This window comes from Myotis nattereri, assembly GCF_964212035.1.
Source record: "Myotis nattereri genome assembly, chromosome: 13".
NCBI classification, from domain to species: domain Eukaryota; kingdom Metazoa; phylum Chordata; class Mammalia; order Chiroptera; family Vespertilionidae; genus Myotis; species Myotis nattereri.
This window is the reverse complement of record NC_138088.1, coordinates 43,572,518-43,591,226: the sequence shown is the minus strand read 5'-3', so window position 1 is coordinate 43,591,226 and position 18,709 is coordinate 43,572,518. Positions and strand designations below refer to the sequence as shown.

General features: G+C 43.7%; 1 protein-coding gene across 2 annotated transcripts in view; it reads right to left on the bottom strand.

The window, feature by feature from the left end:
• The window catches only part of BTRC (beta-transducin repeat containing E3 ubiquitin protein ligase), a 173,254-nt gene extending 157,052 nt beyond the window's left edge, over positions 1 to 16,202 (bottom strand). Inside the window, exon 1 of one of the 2 annotated variants that reach the window (XM_081104786.1) lies at positions 16,037 to 16,202. In XM_081104786.1, the coding sequence (XP_080960912.1) occupies positions 16,037 to 16,084 (48 nt within the window). In that variant the 5' untranslated portion in view covers positions 16,085 to 16,202. The remainder of the gene's footprint in view (positions 1 to 16,036) is intronic. The other variant, XM_081104787.1, reaches the window with a different exon arrangement.
• Between the last annotated feature and the right edge of the window lie 2,507 nt (positions 16,203 to 18,709).

The following is an 18,709-nucleotide window of genomic DNA, read 5'->3' as shown; positions in this document are numbered from 1 at the left end:
TCATAGAATCCTATATAATAAAAGGCTAAAATGCAAATCGACCAACGGCAGATCGACTGGTCGCTATGACACGCACTGACCACCAGGGGGGCAGACACTCAATGCAGGAGCTGCCCTCTGGTGGTCAGCACCGCTCAGCCAGACCCTCTCCCACCTCCGCAGCAATCGGACATCCCCTGAGGCATCCCAGACTGCGAGAGGGCACAGGCTGGGCTGAGGGACACCCCCACCCCCACCCCCAGTGCAGGAATGTCATGCACCGAGCCTCTAGTATTAACAATAAAATGTTAGAACTATCCACAACATTTTCATAGGACCAGGAAGGACTACCAGTTGTAATGTGATATAATTATAGAATACCTAGAATGGTCATATTTGGGGATGTTGCTATTTTTCTTCTACTAAATATATCTCTTATAAATGGCATATCTTGCTTATTTTTCTGCCCTCCCCGATAGTTCACCAATTTCTCTAGTTGCAAACACTTGGCCCCCAGAAGTAAATTCTTTTTAGAAACCAAATTATTACAAATCAACTGGAATTTGAAGAGATCCCAAGCCTCTGGCATAAGGTTTGTCACTATGCCTTCACTCTTTTTCAGCATTATTGAGATATAATTGACATTTTGCAAGTTGAAGGTGTACAACATATCAATTTAATAAGTATATATTGCAAAATTATTAGCACCTGCCTTCACTTCTGATTCCAGTTAACTCAACTCCTTTTTACTATGTTCCCCATGTACAAGGTTCTAGCCACAATGTTTCCCCCACTCCCTCTGTCTTGGTACACTGGCCAGGAAACAGTGGACTAGACATTTTGTCAAAGTGTGATCAGAGAAATATCTGCATCAGAAACACTGAGATGTTTGTTAAACATGCAGATTCTTGAAGCCTACCAAAGTTAGTGGAGGAAGGGCTGCAAATATGCAGTATGTATTAACATACTCTCCAATAATTCTTATGGATAATAAAGTATAGGACTACTGCAGTGGGCACTAATAAGTATAGGTTAGATCAGTGGTCGGCAAACTGCGGCCCCTTGAGTGCGGCTCTTCCACAAAATACCACGTGTGGGCGCGCACTACAGTGCGATTGAAACTTCGTGGCCACACTCAAGGGGCCAAAGAGCCACATGTGGCCGACCACTGGGTTAGATGAATGAATTAATTGAATGAATGAATTCTTTAGCTCCTTGCTGGGTATTCCAGTTCCAGTTATGAGCACAAATTTGAAACATGGGCTTTGCCACCAGTTTTTAGTACTCAGTGGTGCTGTCTGCCTATCTGGATCTCCCCAGAAAGTCTGCACACAGACTTCTAATCACTACCTCCCTCTAAAAGGATATCCTGCCCTTGCTAAACTTCCATGGTTGTACAAATCTGGTTGGGTTGCCAGTAGACACTGTTCTATCTGCCTGGCTAATTTTCCTCTCAGCTCCTAGACACATCCAAGCACTTTGCCTACCCCAGTGATGGCGAACCTTTTGAGCTCGACGTGTCAGCATTTTGAAAAACCCTAACTTATAGAAAGTTACATATAGAAATTTTTTGATATTTGCAATCATAGTAAAACAAAGATTTATATTTTTGATATTTATTTTATATATTTAAATGCCATTTAACAAAGAAAAATCAACCAAAAAAAATGAGTTCGCATGTCACCTCTGACACGCGTGTCATAGGTTCGCCATCACTGGCCTACCCAGTTAACATGTAAAGGCTCTGTAGGTTTGTGCCCCCTGATCTTGATAAAACAGTGTCCCTAGTATAATAGACAGTGATTATGAAATTACTCAAAAACCAAATGTAATGTTTAGATGAGTCCTGAACTTTCTATCACATAGGAATTTGAGTAGAGCTAGTCAGAGAACTTCAGTTTAGCATACTCTCTATGCGAATAAATTTTTTAACCTCTTATTATGGATACTTTTATATATAAGAAAAGTATGGGATGGTATAAAATGAATCACCATCACTCGGTTTTTTCTTTTTCCTTTTATTTAAAATGTAGTCTTCTTATTAAAGTTAGGAACTATCCCAACACCTTTACTCACCAAATACTCATTTTCCCATATGTATTACTATTGCAACCTTCCCTTTCACTGAATGGCCACATGCCTGACAACAGCCATATTCTAGTCTTCTCTTTTCTCTTTTTCTTCATTTCTCCTCTCCTACTTCAGGCAAACCTTATTCATTCTATCTCTATTTATATGTGACTAGAGGCCCAGTGCACAAAATTCGTGCACTCGGGAAGGGGAAGGGTGTCCCTCAGCCTGGTCTGTGCCCTCTTGCAGTCCAGAAGCCCTCAGGGGATGTCCGACTGACAGCTTAGGTGGCTGAGCAGCGCTCCCCCTATGGGAGCACACTGACCACCAGGGGGCAGCTCCTGCATTGAGCGTCTGCCCCCTGGTGGTCAGTGCACATCATAGCGACCGGTGTTCTGCTGTTTGGTCAATTTGCATATTAGCCTTTTATTATATAGGCTATCTAGAGTACTCAGATTCACAGAAACAAAGTAGAATGAATGTTGGTCTAGGGCAGTGGTCGGCAAACTGCGGCTCGGCAAACTGCGGCTCGCGAGCCACATGCGGCTCTTTAGCCCCTTGAGTGTGGCTCTTCCACAAAATACCGACTTCTGCGCATGGGCCACGAAGTTTCAATCGCACTGTACGTGCGTGCCCGCACGTGGTATTTTGTGGAAGAGCCACACTCAAGGGGCCAAAGAGCCGCATGTGGCTCACAAGCTGCGGTTTGCTGACCACTGGTCTAGGGAGAGAGAGGAAACTGGAGAGTTGTTTCGGAAGTACAGAGTATCAGTTTTCCAAGAAGAAAAACCTGTATTGAGAACCAAGATGGCGGCATAGGTTAATGCCGGAGTTTGCTGCTTTGAACAACTACTTCAAAAGTGAAACTAAAAGACGGAACGGACATCACCCAGAACCACTGGAACACTGGCTGAGTGGAAGTCCTACAACTAGGAGGAAAGAGAAACGCATACGGACACTCAGAGGAGGCGCCGTGCTGAAGTCAAATTCTGAGGTGCGGAGTGCGCGGAGCGGGCTGGCGGCGGAGGGCGCGGTTGGCGTTTTCAATCGGGAGGGAGTCGCAGACTCTGAGCTCCAGATACAGGCGAGTCTTTAGGGACCCAGACTCAAACGGGAGAAGCGGGACTGCCTGGCTTTGGTCAGAGCGAGTGCAGCTTTCTCTCCGAGCTTTGCAGCAGGTGCTGGGACTCAGAGAGGCAGAGCCCCTGGGGACAGGACTGAGAGCCGCCATAACTGCTCTCTCAGGCCCACCCTGTTGATCCTGTGCGACCCGCCCCGCCCAAGCCCTGCACAGAGGCATTTGCCGGATAGCCTCAGGCAAAGGCCAGATTAGCACCTCCCTAGAGGACAGAAGTTCTCTCACTGCTGACACAGCTGATTCTCAGGCCACTTGGCCTGGAGGTCAAACCCTCCCTGGAATTAGCTACAACAATCAAGATTTAACTATAAGACCACGAACAAAGACCACTAGGGGGTGCACCAAGGAAGCATAACAAAATGCGGAGACAAAGAAACAGGACAAAATTGTCAATGGAAGATATAGAGTTCAGAACCACACTTTTAAGGTCTCTCAAGAACTGTTTAGAAGCCGCCGATAAACTTAATGAGATCTACAAGAAAACTAATGAGACCCTCGATGTTATATTGGGGAACCAACTAGAAATTAAGCATACACTGACTGAAATAAAGAATATTATACAGACTCCCGACAGCAGACCAGAGGAGCGCAAGAATCAAGTCAATGATTTGAAATGCGAGGAAGCAAAAAACACCCAACCGGAAAAGCAAAATGAAAAAAGAATCCAAAAATGCGAGGATAGTGTAAGGAGCCTCTGGGACAGCTTCAAGCGTACCAACATCAGAATTATAGGGGTGCCAGAAGATGAGAGAGAGCAAGATATTGAAAACCTATTTGAAGAAATAATGACAGAAAACTTCCCTCACCTGGTGAAAGAAATGGACTTACAGGTCCAAGAAGCGCGGAGAACCCCAAACAAAAGGAATCCAAAGAGGACCACACCAAGACACATCATAATTAAAATGCCAAGAGCAAAAGATAAAGAGAGAATCTTAAAAACAGCAAGAGAAAGAAACTCAGTTACCTACAAGGGAATACCCATACGACTGTCAGCTGATTTCTCAACAGAAACTTTGCAGGCCAGAAGGGAGTGGCAAGAAACATTCAAAGTGATGAATACCAAGAACCTACAACCAAGATTACTTTATCCAGCAAAGCTATCATTCAGAATTGAAGGTCAGATAAAGAGCTTCACAGATAAGGAAAAGCTAAAGGAGTTCATCACCACCAAACCAGGATTATATGAAATGCTGAAAGGTATCCTTTAAGAAGAGGAAGAGGAAGAAAAAGGTAAAGATACAAATTATGAACAACAAATATGCATCTATCAACAAGTGAATCTAAGAATCAAGTGAATAAATAATCCGATGAACAGAATGAACTGGTGATTATAATAGAATCAGGGACATAGAAAGGGAATGGACTGACTATTCTTGGGGGGGAAAGGGGTGTGGGAGATGCGGGAAGAGACTGGACAAAAATCGTGCACCTATGGATGAGGACAGTGGGTGGGGAATGAGGGCGGAGGGTGGGGCGGGAACTGGGAGGAGGGGAGTTATGGGGGGGAAAAGAGGAACAAATGTAATAATCTGAACAATAAAGATTTAATTAAAAAAAAAAGAAAGAAAGAAAAACCTGTATTCAGTTTAGTTAAGGCTAAACAAAACAGGTGTCTAAAAGAGATGGAGTAGTAGAATCAACAGTGATCTACTGAGGATGTCAGAGCGCTCCCCTAGGAGAATAAAGAGGATGTCCATACAGGAATATGGCAGCCTTGGTAGCCCTGCACAGGATGCTGGAATCCAAATGGAGTGAGGAAAGCAACTCAGTGCAGGGTATCAGAGCCTGAAGTGAGAAGGATGTTCAAATAGGGCAGCAGCATGATATGGGATTTTGGAGGCTGAGTAAGGTGACAAAGGCATCCACATGGTGGGTGTCAGAAACAGCAGCAACAGGAGAGATTGGTCACATGTTGAGGATAATGAGAGCCAATTTATGGTCAGAAAAAGGAGTTATAATGCCCTGGCTAATTGGCTCAGTTGGTTGGAGCATCCTCCTATACACCAAAAGGTTGCAGGTTCAATTCCTGATCAGGGCACATATTTAGGTTGAGAGTTTGATCCACAGTCCGGGTGCGAACACAACCGATCGAAGTTTTTCTCTCTCTCCTCCTTCCACTCCCTCTAAAAAACTAAAAATCAAAATCAATAAAAACATATCCTGGAGTGAGGATTTAAAAAAGAAAAAGGAGCCGAAACCGGTTTGGCTCAGTGGATAGAGCGTCGGCCTGCGGACTGAAAGGTCCCAGGTTCGATTCCGGTCAAGGGCATGTACCTGGGTTGCGGGCACATCCCCAGTAGGAGATGTGCAGGAGGCAGCTGATCGATGTTTCTCTCTCATCGATGTTTCTAACTCTCTATTCCTCTCCCTTCCTCTCTGTAAAAAATCAATAAAATATATATTAAAAAAAATTAAAAAAAGAAAAAGGAGAGAGAGAACCAAGATGGCGGCACAGGTGAACACCCACAATCACATCAAAATTACAACTAAAATACCGAACAACCATCATTCAGAATCGCCTGAAAGCTGGCTAAATGGAAGTCCTACAACTAGAGAAGTAAAGGAGAACGTACATTAAGACTGGTAGTAGAGGCGGAGGCATGGAACAGGCAGGTGTTTTTTTAATCAGGAGAGATACCTCAGCTGCAGAGACCCCCTGTGAGGAGCAAAGGGTCCCAGCCACACACCAGACCCCCAGCTCAGGGTTCCAGAGCTGGGAAAAGAAGTCTCCGTAACTTTGGGCTGTACAACCAGCAGGGATTGTGGCTGAGTGACACGGAGACTGACTGCTGGAGACTCAGGCAGTCACTCTTAAAGGGCCAGCACATGAACTTACTTGGACCTGATCCCTCAGGCCAGGCTCCAGTGCCAGGACAGCAACTTAAAAAGAACCAGGGAAATTTGGGGAGGAACTGAATTGTCTGGCATTAGGGCAAGAACTTGGGGGCAGCTTTCTCCCAGACAGGGGCGTTCGCAGTGGTCACTGTTCCTATGCTGAGACCTCCCCCTTTGCAGAGCTGACTGGCAGCCATAACTGAATCTCCATCAGCCTGGCTCATACTGTTCACTCTACCGTGGAGATTCCCTGAGACCTGCCCCATCCAATTTGCAGCCCCACCCAAGCTGTTTGCAGCAGCTTTTCCATATGAATGGCATGTCCTGGCTTAGGCTTCAGACTTTGCTAAAATCGCTCAACAAGCAGCAGCTGTCCTCAGTGTGCCCCAAACCTATCAATAAAAGGCCCAAGACCAGGCACTAGCACCAGCCTGCCTTGCATCACAGCTTGGCCTTGCCTGGCCACTTACAAGCACAATACAAGTAGCATCCATCTGCAGACCTCTTTGTAGCTCCTGCTCGATGGCCCCAGGCAGTGGCTGACTTTGCACCTCCCAGGAGGCCCCAAAGCCAGTGCACCTTGCGGACAGCTTCAGACCATACCAGATTATAACTCTACTCATCCACAAGTGACACATTCAAGGGGCTGACTCAGTAAGTACCAAAGCCCCTCTGAGGTAATTCCTGCTCCATAGGGGGGGTCTCTTACACAGCAGCTCTTCCACTGTAGTTGCAGCTGGTCCTCACAGCCAATTGGCCTGGAGGTCAATTCCTCCCAGTAACACCAACAGCAATCAAGGCTCAACTACAACAAGACTGTGTACACAGCCTACACAGGGGTGTACCTAGAGTGTCCAGCTAAGGTAACTGAGGAGTCTGAGCCACTGGGTCCTACAGGACACCTACTACACAAGGCCACTCTATCAATTTCAGGAGACATAGCAGCTCTTCCTAAACATAGAAACAAACACAGGGAAGCAGCCAAAATGCAGAGCAAAGAAACATGTCACAAATGAGAGAAATGGAAGCAAGCAAACTACTAGATACAGAGTTCAAAACAATGGTTATAAGGTTGCTCAAGGAGACTTAATGAGACTTTCAAGGATCTTGGGGAGAATTTCAAAGACATGAAAAAAGACCAGTCAGAAATTAAGCATACACTAATTGAAATAAGAATAATTCAACAGTAGAGTAGAAGATTCCAAGAATCAGATAAACGATTTGGAATATGAGGAAGCAAATAACACCCAATCAAAAGAGCAAAAAGAAAAAAAGAATTTGAAGATAGTGTAAGGAGCCTCTGGAACTACTTCAACAGTACCAACGTTTGCATTATGGGGGTGCTAGAAAGAGATGAGAGAGAGCAAGATATTGAAAACCTATATAAAGAAATAATGACAGAAGACTTCCCCTACCTAGTAAAACAGACTTACAAATCCAGGAAGCCCAGAGTCCCCCAAACAAGAGGAAGGCAAAGAGGCCACACCAAGACACATAATTAAAATGCCAAGGGTTAAAGACAAAAAGAGAATCTTAAAAGCAGCAAGAGAAAAACAGTTAGTTACCTACAAGGGAGCGTCCATATGACTGTCAGCTGATTTCTCAACAGAAACTTTACAGGCCAGAAGGGAGTGGCAAGAAATATTCAACGTGATGAATAGCAACGACCTACAACCAAGATTACCCAGCAAAGCTATAATTTAGAATTAAAGATCAGATAAAGAGCTTCACAGACAAGAAAAAGCTAAAGGAGTTCATCACCACCAAACCAGTATTACATTAAATGGTGAAGGGTATTCTTTAGGACAGTGGTTCTCAACCTTCTGGCCCTTTAAATACAGTTCCTCATGTTGTAACCCCCAACCATAAGATTATTTTCGTTGCTACTTCATAACTCTAATTTTGCTACTGTTATGAATCGTAATGTAAATATCTGATATGCAGGATGGTCTTAGGCGACCCCTGTGAAAGGGTCGTTGGACCCCAAAGGGGTCACGACCCACAGGTTGAGAACCACTGCTTTAGGAAGAAGACAAAGAAGCCCAGCCGGCATAGCTCAGTGGTTAAGCACTGACCTGGTCGATTCCTGATCAGAGCATCAGGTTGTGGGTTCGATCTCCAGTGTGGGGTGTGCAGGAGGCAACCGATCAATGATTCTCTCTCATTGTTGATGTTTCTATCTCTTTCTCCCTCTCTCTTCCTCTCATAAATCAATAAAAATATATTTTTTAAAAAATAAAAAGATAAAAAATATGAACAATAAAATAGCAATAAATACATATCTATCAATAATTGAATCTTGAATCTAAATATCAAAATAAACAAACAAGAAATCTAATGAACAAAATTAACTGATGAATAAAATAGAATCAGAGGCATGGAAACATGGAACATGATGAATCTCAGCGGGAAGGGGGTTGAGCAGGAAGAGATTAACCGAAGATCTGATATGCATACTAGTGTCCCAGTGCACGGATTCATGCACATTGAAAGGAAATTAACTAGAAGAAATATTTTAATGTCGCTTTCCCCCTTTCTCTATAACAGAAGTGTCAACCGAAGTCACAATCAACAATGACAGATTGAAACACATGCGTGAGATTGGTGCCGGCGAGAGGTTTATATGTATAGATAGATAAACTTTCTTAATTAGACATGCTTTCTGATTTAGCTAAACTTTTTTTTTTTAAAACATTTTTATTTATTTCAGAGAGGAAAGGAGAGAGAGAGATGGAAACATCAATGATGAGAGAGAATCATTGATCGGCTGCCTCTTGCATGCCCCCCACTGGGGATCGAGCTCGCAACCCAGGCATGTGCCCTTGACAGGAATCAAACCCGGGACCTTTCAGTCCGCAGGCCGATGCTCTATCCACTTAGCCAAACCAGCTAGGGCTGATTTAGCTAAACTTTTTCCAGCCTAGTAAAGCTTCTCGTTCAGGTAATTGTCAGCAACACAGCAGTAAATATGAAACGAAGCAGATTATTATTGTAGATCACACAGGGAGAACAAAGGGTAAAATATTTAACTGTATTTTCAGTGTTTGACTATATTCTGCACAGTGAGAAAACCTGAAGTCATGTTCAAGTTCCACCATTTCTTACTCCTTTTCAGTCAGGTCCAGTTTCTAAACTTTCTAAATCTGTTTTCCAGCAAATGAAAAGAAAACAGGATTCTACTGAGTCTCCTATCTACCTACTCCAGGACTTCTGTGAGGATCAAATGAGATGAGGCATGTGAAAACGCTTCACAAACATTTGGTTAAATTGTAAAATGTTTGCATCTGGCCATAAAGCAAGTCAGGTTCCTGGGCTGAAGAAACTCCAAGGAGGCTAGTCGCTAGGGAGAGGAAGCTGGGCATTGCTACGTGACATCATTACCCGGTGCCCACAGCAACCATTTCCAGGCTAGGCTGGGCTGTGGGCCGCACTTTGCGCCATGGGATCTTGACAGTGTTGGCTGTGATTTGGTGGGGTGTTGCTTCGGGGTGGTGGCAGGGCCTGTGTCCCACTTAGGGGAAGCCAAGTGTTGGTTTGTTGGTGCCAGGTCCATAGTGCCATTTATTTTTAAATGGCCAGTGCATGTCATGGCAGCTCCTGTGTTGAGCGTCTGCCCCCTGGTGGTCAGTGCACGTCATAGCTACCAGTCGGATGGACGGACACTTAGCCTTTTATATATAGAGACCAGAGGCCCGGTGCACAAAATTTGTGCACGGGGGAGGGGAGGGTCCCCTCAGCCCAGCCTGCACCCTCTCCAATCCGGGACCCCTTGGGATCAGGCCTAAAACAGTCGGACATCCCTCTCACAATCCTGGACCGCTGGCTCCTAATCGCTCACCTGCCTGCCTGCCTGGTCACCCCTTACTGTCCCCCCTGCTGGCCTGGTCACCCCCAACTGCCTCCCCTCCCCCCCCCGCTGGCCTAGTTGCCCCTCACTGCCCCCCCCCAGCCAGCCTAATCAACCCCAACTGCCCCCCTTGCCGGCCTGGTCACCCCCAAATGCCCCTCCTACTGGCCGGGTTGCCCCTAACTACCCACCCCCCCCGCCAGGCTGGTCGTCCCTCACTAACCCCTCTGCCAGCCTGGTAGCCCCACACAGCCTGCTATTCAGTCATTTGGTTGTCCCTCACTAACCCCCCTGCCGGCCTGGTCATAGGCAGCCATCTTGTGAGGGTGTGAGGGTCAATTTGCATTTTACCTCTTTATTATATAGGATATGCATTACCTATGGATACAGACAATAGGTGGTGAAAGCCTGGAGTGAGGCAATGGGGGCAAAGAAGAGGGATATCTGTAATACTCTCAATAATGAAGACTTAAAAAAAAGAAAGAAAGAAAAAGAAGTTACAATTATTGAATGAACCCTGTGGTTTTACTAGAATTGGAGATATTAGTGTGAATTCATGGTTTTAAATAAATATTTAGATAATATTAAAAGGGTGACATAAATGTACGTGTGTATATATGTGTGCGTATGTGTTTACATGCACATATATTTCCTACCCCTGTCCAGTGAGAGGTCCAGGGAGCAATGACAGCCCAATAGCAATGAGCACACCTGACATCCAGATCTTGACTTCTAAATATCATTTCCTACTAAAAGACACCAGAGCTCCTTGGAGAAATTACTGATTCCAGAACCAGGGCAAAAAGGTACAAGATGAGTATCTTCTTTTACCAGAAAAGAAGAAAACGCTCAAAGAATGATAAGAATACATCAAAACAACAAAGGGAGCAGCTTTAAAGTACTCTCATTAGCCAAAGAGGAAACAATTTAATCATCAAAATAAATAATTACAGTATTGGATTATTACCCATCAAATAAAAAACAGGAGTTCAAAAGTTCACTGTTATAATTGAAAATCTGATGAATAGAAAGTTACATGGTTTCAAAGTACCTTCCCATAAAATACTACAAAGAGAAAAACATTAATTTTAAAGAAACTGAATAAAAATCACGTGTCACCTGATAGAAGGCAATAAGTAAAACACAGCATCACCTCTGAGGTATTTCTATCAAAAACACATAATCTGAATCTAACCGTGAGGAAACATTATCAGATAAATCAAAATTGAGGAACCACTCTACAAAATAACCAGCCTATAATCTTCAAAAGTGCCATAGTCATGAAAGTCAAAGAAAGATTAAGGAACTGTTCTAGATTGAAGGAGAGTAAAGAGATATGACAACTCAATTCAATGCACCATTCTGGATTGGATCCTTTTGTTTTAAAGAACATTACTGGCCCATCCTGTGTGGCTCAGTGGTTGAGCATAGAACTATGAACCAGGAGGTCATGGTTCAATTCCTGATCAGAGCACATACCTCTCTCTACTTTTCCCTTCCTCTATGCAATCAATAAAAATACATTTTAAATAAATAAATAAGTTAAAAATATACTGATTTCTAGAGAGAGTGAAAGGGAGGAAGAGGGAGAAGGGGGAGAGGGAGAGGGAGAGGGATAGACATCCTGTAAGAGAGACAAGTCAACTGGTTGCCTCCCACATGGGAAGGATTGGGACCCTTGACTGGGAATCGAACCTGCAACCCTTTGGTCCTTGGTCCAAGGCAAGAGCTAACTTGGTTTCTTTAAGCTACTAAATTTTAGTTGGTTTGTTACACAGCAAGTTACCTTTTACACTGTTTCTTTATCTATCAATTGTATTAAAAATTATTTTAGCCCTAGCTGGTTTGGCTCAGTGAATAGAGTGTCAGCCTGTGGACTCAAGGGTCCCAGGTTCGATTCCAGTAAAGGGCACATGCCCCAGTTGTGGGCTCAATCCCCAGTAGGGGGCGTGTAGGAGGCAGCCAATCAATGATTCTCTCTCATCATTAATGTTTCTAACTCTTTCTCCCTTCCTCTCTGAAATCAATAAAAATATATATTTTTAAAAAATTCTTTTATATGACCTATTATGTCATCCAAGTTTCAAATGCTTCCCCAGTTCTAAGATTCTGGGACTAGCTTATCCTGTCCATTTTCTTAATTTTTTTGTTTGTTTTGTTTTTCCTGTCCATTTTCTTAAACTTAAAATTCATCCCTCAATGTATCTTTCCATTATATATATCTGTAAGCATATATATAAATGTATACACACTTTAACAGCTGATAACTCATTTAATTTTCACTTCTTTTCTGGTTTAACTGATTTGAAATAATTTGAAGTCAGACTAAGCTTTGAACAAAGAAAATTTATCCTAAATTGCCACTAGACTTTTTTTATGGGAATACATAAAAGATAAAAGTTTACAATACAAAACCAGCAACAGTCGACAAATTGGGGGCACACAAATACTGAATGAAATGATTTTTGATGTTTGCAATTCCATTGTTTCGCATTATCAGCAGTGCCTGGACCAAAATGGTCATCAGTTTAGAAACAGACATTGACAATTTATTCATTTCTGTAGATTCTTTTAAACTTTGAAAATGAACTCTATGTTAATAAACTCTGACTTTATAATCATTTAAAGTGTGTATACATTGTGTGTGTGTGTGTGTGTGTGTGTGTGTGTGTGTGTATGTATAAAACTGGCCAGGTAGCTCAGTTGGTTACATGTCATCCCCATTCACCAAGGTTGTGGGTTCAGGGCACATATAAGAAGCAACTGATGAATGCATAATTAAGTAGAATAACAAATCCGTGTGTGTGTGTGTGTCTCATCAATAAATAAAATGGTGTCTGCATTCCCTCAATCATTATTCATTTCTCTTCTAAGGTCCTCTTCCAGTTCCCATTTATCTTTTCTGTGGAATTATAATTTTGTTGACCAAGGAAGTATATAGGTTATTTAATGTAAACTACTGTTTTAATATCTTTTGTTTCTAGAAGTCAAACTATTTTTTCACAAGTATCCAAGGGTAAACTTTAAGTCTAGACCAGTGGTCGGCAAACTGCGGCTCATGAGCCACATGCAGCTCTTTGGCCCCTTGAGTGTGGCTACAAAGTTTCAATCGCATTATACATGTGCGCCCGCACGTGGTATTTTGTGGAAGAGCCACACGCAAGGGGCTGCAGTGTGCCGACCACTGGTCTAGACCATGTGTGAATTATGATCAATTCTGAATTACCAGTCTCATTAATAAGATTTTATTGTAAAATTCCTAATTGAAGCACTACATTAATGTGGTAATGAGCAAATTTCATAAAAGAAAATGCCCATTTCATTTTGGCATTTTAAACAAATTACATTTTCTTAAACTATGGAAACCAGGGCATCCGTACAAAAATTGTCATTCATAATTTACAATTGAGGAAAGAGTAAGGCCAAAACAATGCCAAATACTATACAAAATTTTCAACTTGATTAAAAGGATAGCCCTTCCATGTGTATGTACTGTGCACTAGTCACTTGGGGCAAATACAAATAAAATATCTTCCTATCTCAAAACTGACTCTAAGTAGAAAGGAGGGAGGGCGGGAAGAGATTAACCAAAGAATTTATATGCATATGTGCATAGTCCATTGATTCAAACAACAAAGAGGTGAAGGCCCGGGATGGGGGAGGCAGGAGCAGGGTGAAGGGGAGCAAAAGGGGGAAAATTCTGCTTCAGTTATTAAGGTCATACTTGGTGACCCTCTTCCAGTTGGCCTTCTCTCAAACAGGCAGTCAAAAATGAAAGTAACTAAAATTAAAGAAAAAAATTAGCTTCTCCCCATAGTAACTGACGCAACATCTAATAATGTGTGATGCTCTAAAAGCTGCAAACTATTACATGGCCATTTCCAGGTCCACTTTAACTCAATCAGGAGACCATTATCAAAACGTAACTCATTGGTACAAAGCAGAGATCAAGTAGTTGAAAATTTTCCTGGGCTGAGGTCTAATGGGGAATAAAGATGATTTCATAATGTCTCTTTATGATCTGTAAATCATACTATTCCATAAATCTGACACAAATGTCAAGATTAGGCTTAAGTCACCCTCTAAGTAGGAAAACAAAAATAAGCAGCTGCCACTTCTCTAACTTAAATCTAGAAGCTCACTTTAGATATAAGGCAACTTCCTTTTACTTCTAAAGTCCAAAAAGACTTCAAAATCTTGTCTTAATATTTTAGATTTCAACTTTGGGAAGAAATTCAAGAACCTTCTTCTTCAAAATGAAATTTTGTTAATGATACACTCAAACTTTAGTTATGTGTTTTTGAAAGCACTAATACAAAATGAATCCAAACTTTAGTAAATTTGACCAGTCTCTGGAAATGTATTCTTGTAAATAGGGCCTTTTAAAGCCTAAATTCAATTAGGTTGGTGTCCATGTTTATTTATGTTTGTTTTGATATTCCAGGCAAAGACATAAAATAAGAAAAAACAAAAATAAATTTTGGGACATGGCTGGTGTCCCAGTGGTTAGAGCGTCATCAGCCCAAGTATAGAAGGGTTGTGAGTTTGATTCCTAGTCAAGGGCATGTACCTAGGTTGCAGGTTTGATCCCAGTCCCTGTGGGGAACATGCAGGAGGGAATGAATGGATGTTTCTCTCTCTCTCTCTCTCCCTCTCTCTCTCTCTCTCTCTCATGAATCGATGTTTCTCTCTCTCTCTCTCTCTCTCCTCCCTCTCTGCCTTCCTCCCTCCACTTTCTCTAAAAAAAATCAATGGAAAACATGTCCTGAGGATTAACAAAAATAATAAATAAATAAGTAAGTAAATAAAATTTGGAGTGACGGGTTGCAATTACTTCTGAAAAAGCAAATATCCATGTCCCTAAGGCCACCTGTTAAGATGGAAGTCTATGCATCCCATCATTCTTTATCTGTAACCACAAAGTCTGGTTTTACACCTAGGATATACAAGAAGCATCAGATTAAAAGCATCAAATATCAGACTATACAAAATTGCCAAACATAAGCACAGAAGAAAAGCATGATACTACAAAGTGAACAGGCTAGGCTTCCAAAGGATTTAAACACACCCACAAAATTCAATCTACGCCCAGCCTGTGCTTCAACCTAAAACTTAGAAGTAACCACCAATCCTGGCGTCTCCCATTACCCACCCCTTTTATCTCCGGCATTTCTCCACTGATCTCATCACTTCTTACGGGTCTTGTGATTCTGATCTCCATGGCCTTTCCTTTCCCAGAAAGTGATACAGTACCTGGCCCCCACATGTCACCATCTCTACAATTTAGCACTAACTTCTGTTTTACCCTCTTAGATATTGATTTTGTCCCCGATCTCGTGTAGCCAGTTTTTCTGACCAGTCCAACCTCATCCTAACTACAACATCTAGTCTCTCCTTTCAAAGTAGAGTGTGGATACCTCCTTCTGGCATTTGTAATTCTGGCTCCTAGTCAGCAAGCACCCTCTTCCTTTTCCAGGGGCTGTCACCACAGCCCTAGGTCCCGACCCCCAGTCCTTATTCTCCTAGGTAAGGCCTCTCTCTTTCCAGAGTTTGTCATCCTGAGTTTGGCCAAGCTGGGGTTTTTTATCTTGAAGGCAAGGGCTATCTCAATCCCCTCCTTTTACAAAACAACCCTCCCACCAGCCCTGGCTTTCCTCCACCCTTAGATCCATCTACATCTACATACGGCCCTGCCGGTGCCCCTCCCTCTACCATCTTTCCTCCCACTCTCCCGTGCTCCCCTTCCTCACTCTGAATGCGCCTCTTCTCCCGGCCTTACCCGTCACCCTGACACTGGGAAGGCCCTGCCGGCGGCCAAACTGCGTCTCTCCTCCGGGCTCCCTCCGCTCTTCAGTAACTGTCCCCACGCCCCTTTCCCTCCAGGGCCCCACGCGCCGCCCAGAGCCCCCTCCCTGAATAAGCTCCCGCTGTCACGGGTCCCTCATCCCCAAGATGGCGGAGCTGCTGCCCCCACCCCCGGGTCCTCTGCGCACCCCCTCCCGCCTCCCAGGAGCTCCCGTCCCGTCCCTTCAGCAGCCCCCGCCGCTGGCCTCAGCCCAGAACCCCTGTGCCCCCTCCTCTGGCAGACGGGCGGCCCAGGCCCGAGCCTCAGCGACGGCGCCAACGCCACAGCCTCCACCGCTCCCCGGCCTGCACCTTCTCCTCACCATAAACTTGAGCGCTTTTTCCTGCAGCACCGCCTCGGCCGGGTCCATAATCTCCGAGGGCCCCTGGGTCTGCACTCCGCCAGGGCCGCCCCCTTGATGCCAGACCGCAGCCAACGCAGCGCCCAGATCCCGCCTCCTCTTCCTTCCCCCCGCCCTCTCTCACCTCTCAGGCACCCGCCAGGGGGCGGGGAGGCTCGGCTGGTTCGTGCGCCTGCGTGAGCCCGCGGGCTTGTTGGAGTTGTAGTTCTGGAGCTTCCCGCAGCGAAATGCGCGGCCACACTTCGAACTGCAACTCCCGCAGTGCACTGCGGCGGGGGTCGCGGCGCCGGCGAGCCAAATGCAGTCATCCAGCCTTCAATTCGCGATCATCAGCTGATGGGAATCGTAGTTTACAGCCTCTTCGGGCTGGAAAGCGGGAGGGACACGGGTGTCTCCTTGGTTACCGAGCGACGCCAGTGGCGGCTTGCCTGGCATTTGATATCAAGATGGCGACCAGTGCCTCACCTGTAGCCCAAATAGTGGAAAAACCTGTGAGAGGATCTAGAGTTTCTAGGACCGCCGTAACTGTGGTTTTAGAAAACTGGATACCCCCAAATTTCATGTCTTTGATGTCTGCGGGATGAATTTCAACCCAGAAACGCTGGGCCTATGAGCGCTTTGCAGCACTTCACAGACCAATGCAGAATTTCAAGGTCCTCCTAAGCCATCTCCCCACACTTCTCCCAAAGACCTTTTTTTGCCCCCACAGCAAGTCAGGGCCCGGTAGAACTCGGTTCTGAAAATTCATGAGTGTTTAGTACTCACAAAATTGGTTTGCTGCTGCTAACCCTGAGATGTAAGCCTTGCATTAAAGTTCAAACAAATACTTATCAAAGGCTTTCAATCGTGGAATATAATGGTCATCCAGCAAATAAAGTATGTAAGTATTTAATTTGGCCTTGAAAGGGACAGTACAAGTTTGTTTTGAAAATTGGGTGTACCCTAGATGGGAAAAAATCCTAGCATTTGGGCTAAATGTGATAGGCTTGTACAAAATATCTGAATTTTTTAAATAAGTCAATTGGGGAAATGCCTTTTTACTTAGAAGAAAATATTCCAGTGTAAACTATTTTATTTGCTCATTCAACAACAGTAACCACAAAATCGTGTGCAGCCATTATCCCAAGAAATGGGATTCATTAGTGAACATGATAGATCCCGTCTTGTGGAGCCTACATTTTTAGTATGGTTATACTTTAACCTAGTCATCATCCCTATGTCCACAGAACTCAGAACTATACCTAATATGTAATAGGCTTTCAGTTAATAAAAAGTTTACTCTTGAAGTAAAACAATAATCCTACACAAGTGCAAAATGGGGAAGACTTAAAACTCGTTCATATGAAAACTACCTGGAGGTTTTCATAGGACTAAGTCAGTATGGACATGGTTGCCTAAAAAGCTAAAGGAGTCCTAGGCAGCTTGAAGAATGATGTCTGGAGAATAGAGGCTTATGGTCTTACTCTGTTTTGAAATACTGAGACCACACCTGGAGTACTTTGTTCATTTATGGACACCATGTTCTACAAACATCACATATAGGAGCAGAGCCAGGGGCAGGATAACCAAGAGAGAAACTATTGGTGGATGCTTACTCTGGAAAAAAAAAAAAAAAACACTTAGAAATAACATGACAACTAATTCAAGTATTTGAAAGTATTGAAAGGTAGGCATATATTCTTAACACCACAAGGCAAACTAGGACCAATGGGTGGGATAATAATTATGATGATGATGACCATAACAGCTATCACTTTATTAACTCTTTATGCCAGGCACTGTGCTAGACATTTTACATTCATAATCTCTAATATTCATAGTAATTATGTAAAATGGGTATTATCTGTAATATACAGCTAAAATGAATAACATGGATAGAAGGTAACTTGCTCAAGTCATGCAGCAAATTACATAGTTAAGATTCTAACTCAGTTCTGCTTGATTCCCCTGTGTATTTTCACTGAATCACACTGCAGTGGCATAGGACTCAGACTCTAAGTTTTCTAGTAATCAGATCTGTCCTGACAAAGGAATGGACTGCCCCACCCCTGAAAACATAGAGAGACAGGATGACCATCTGTCAGGGGTATTGTTTCCCTTTTTTCCCCAGAGAGGAGAATGAAAATATTGCCTGATGAGGCTGGCAGTCAGTGACAGTCCTCACTTTGGCCAGCCGTGTTGAGGTGAGGATTAGTAAAGCAAACTTCAGTTTTTGTTTAGAAGCCCAACCAGATAGACAGTTCTTACACATATGAATTGAAACTGAGCTGGCAGGGCCTGGGTACAGAAAGGGTAAATCCTCTTTCTTAAAAATTGACCTCTCATGGTCAGGCAAACTGAGAAATCCAAATGTGAGTTGCCTTGATTTTCAAGCCCCTTATATCCAACACTAGTGGCCCAGTGCATGAAATTCGTGCACAGGGCATGGGGGGCTGTCCCTCAGCCCAGCCTGCACCCTCTCAAAATCTGGGACCACTGGCTCCTAACTGCTCACCTGCCTGCCTGCCCAATTGCCCTTGACCACTCTGTCTACCAGCCTGATGGCCCCCAACTGCCTTCTCTGGCGGGTCTCCTGGAAGGTCTCCCGGTCTAATTAGCATAGTACCCTTTTATTAGTATAGATAGTTTAGGAAA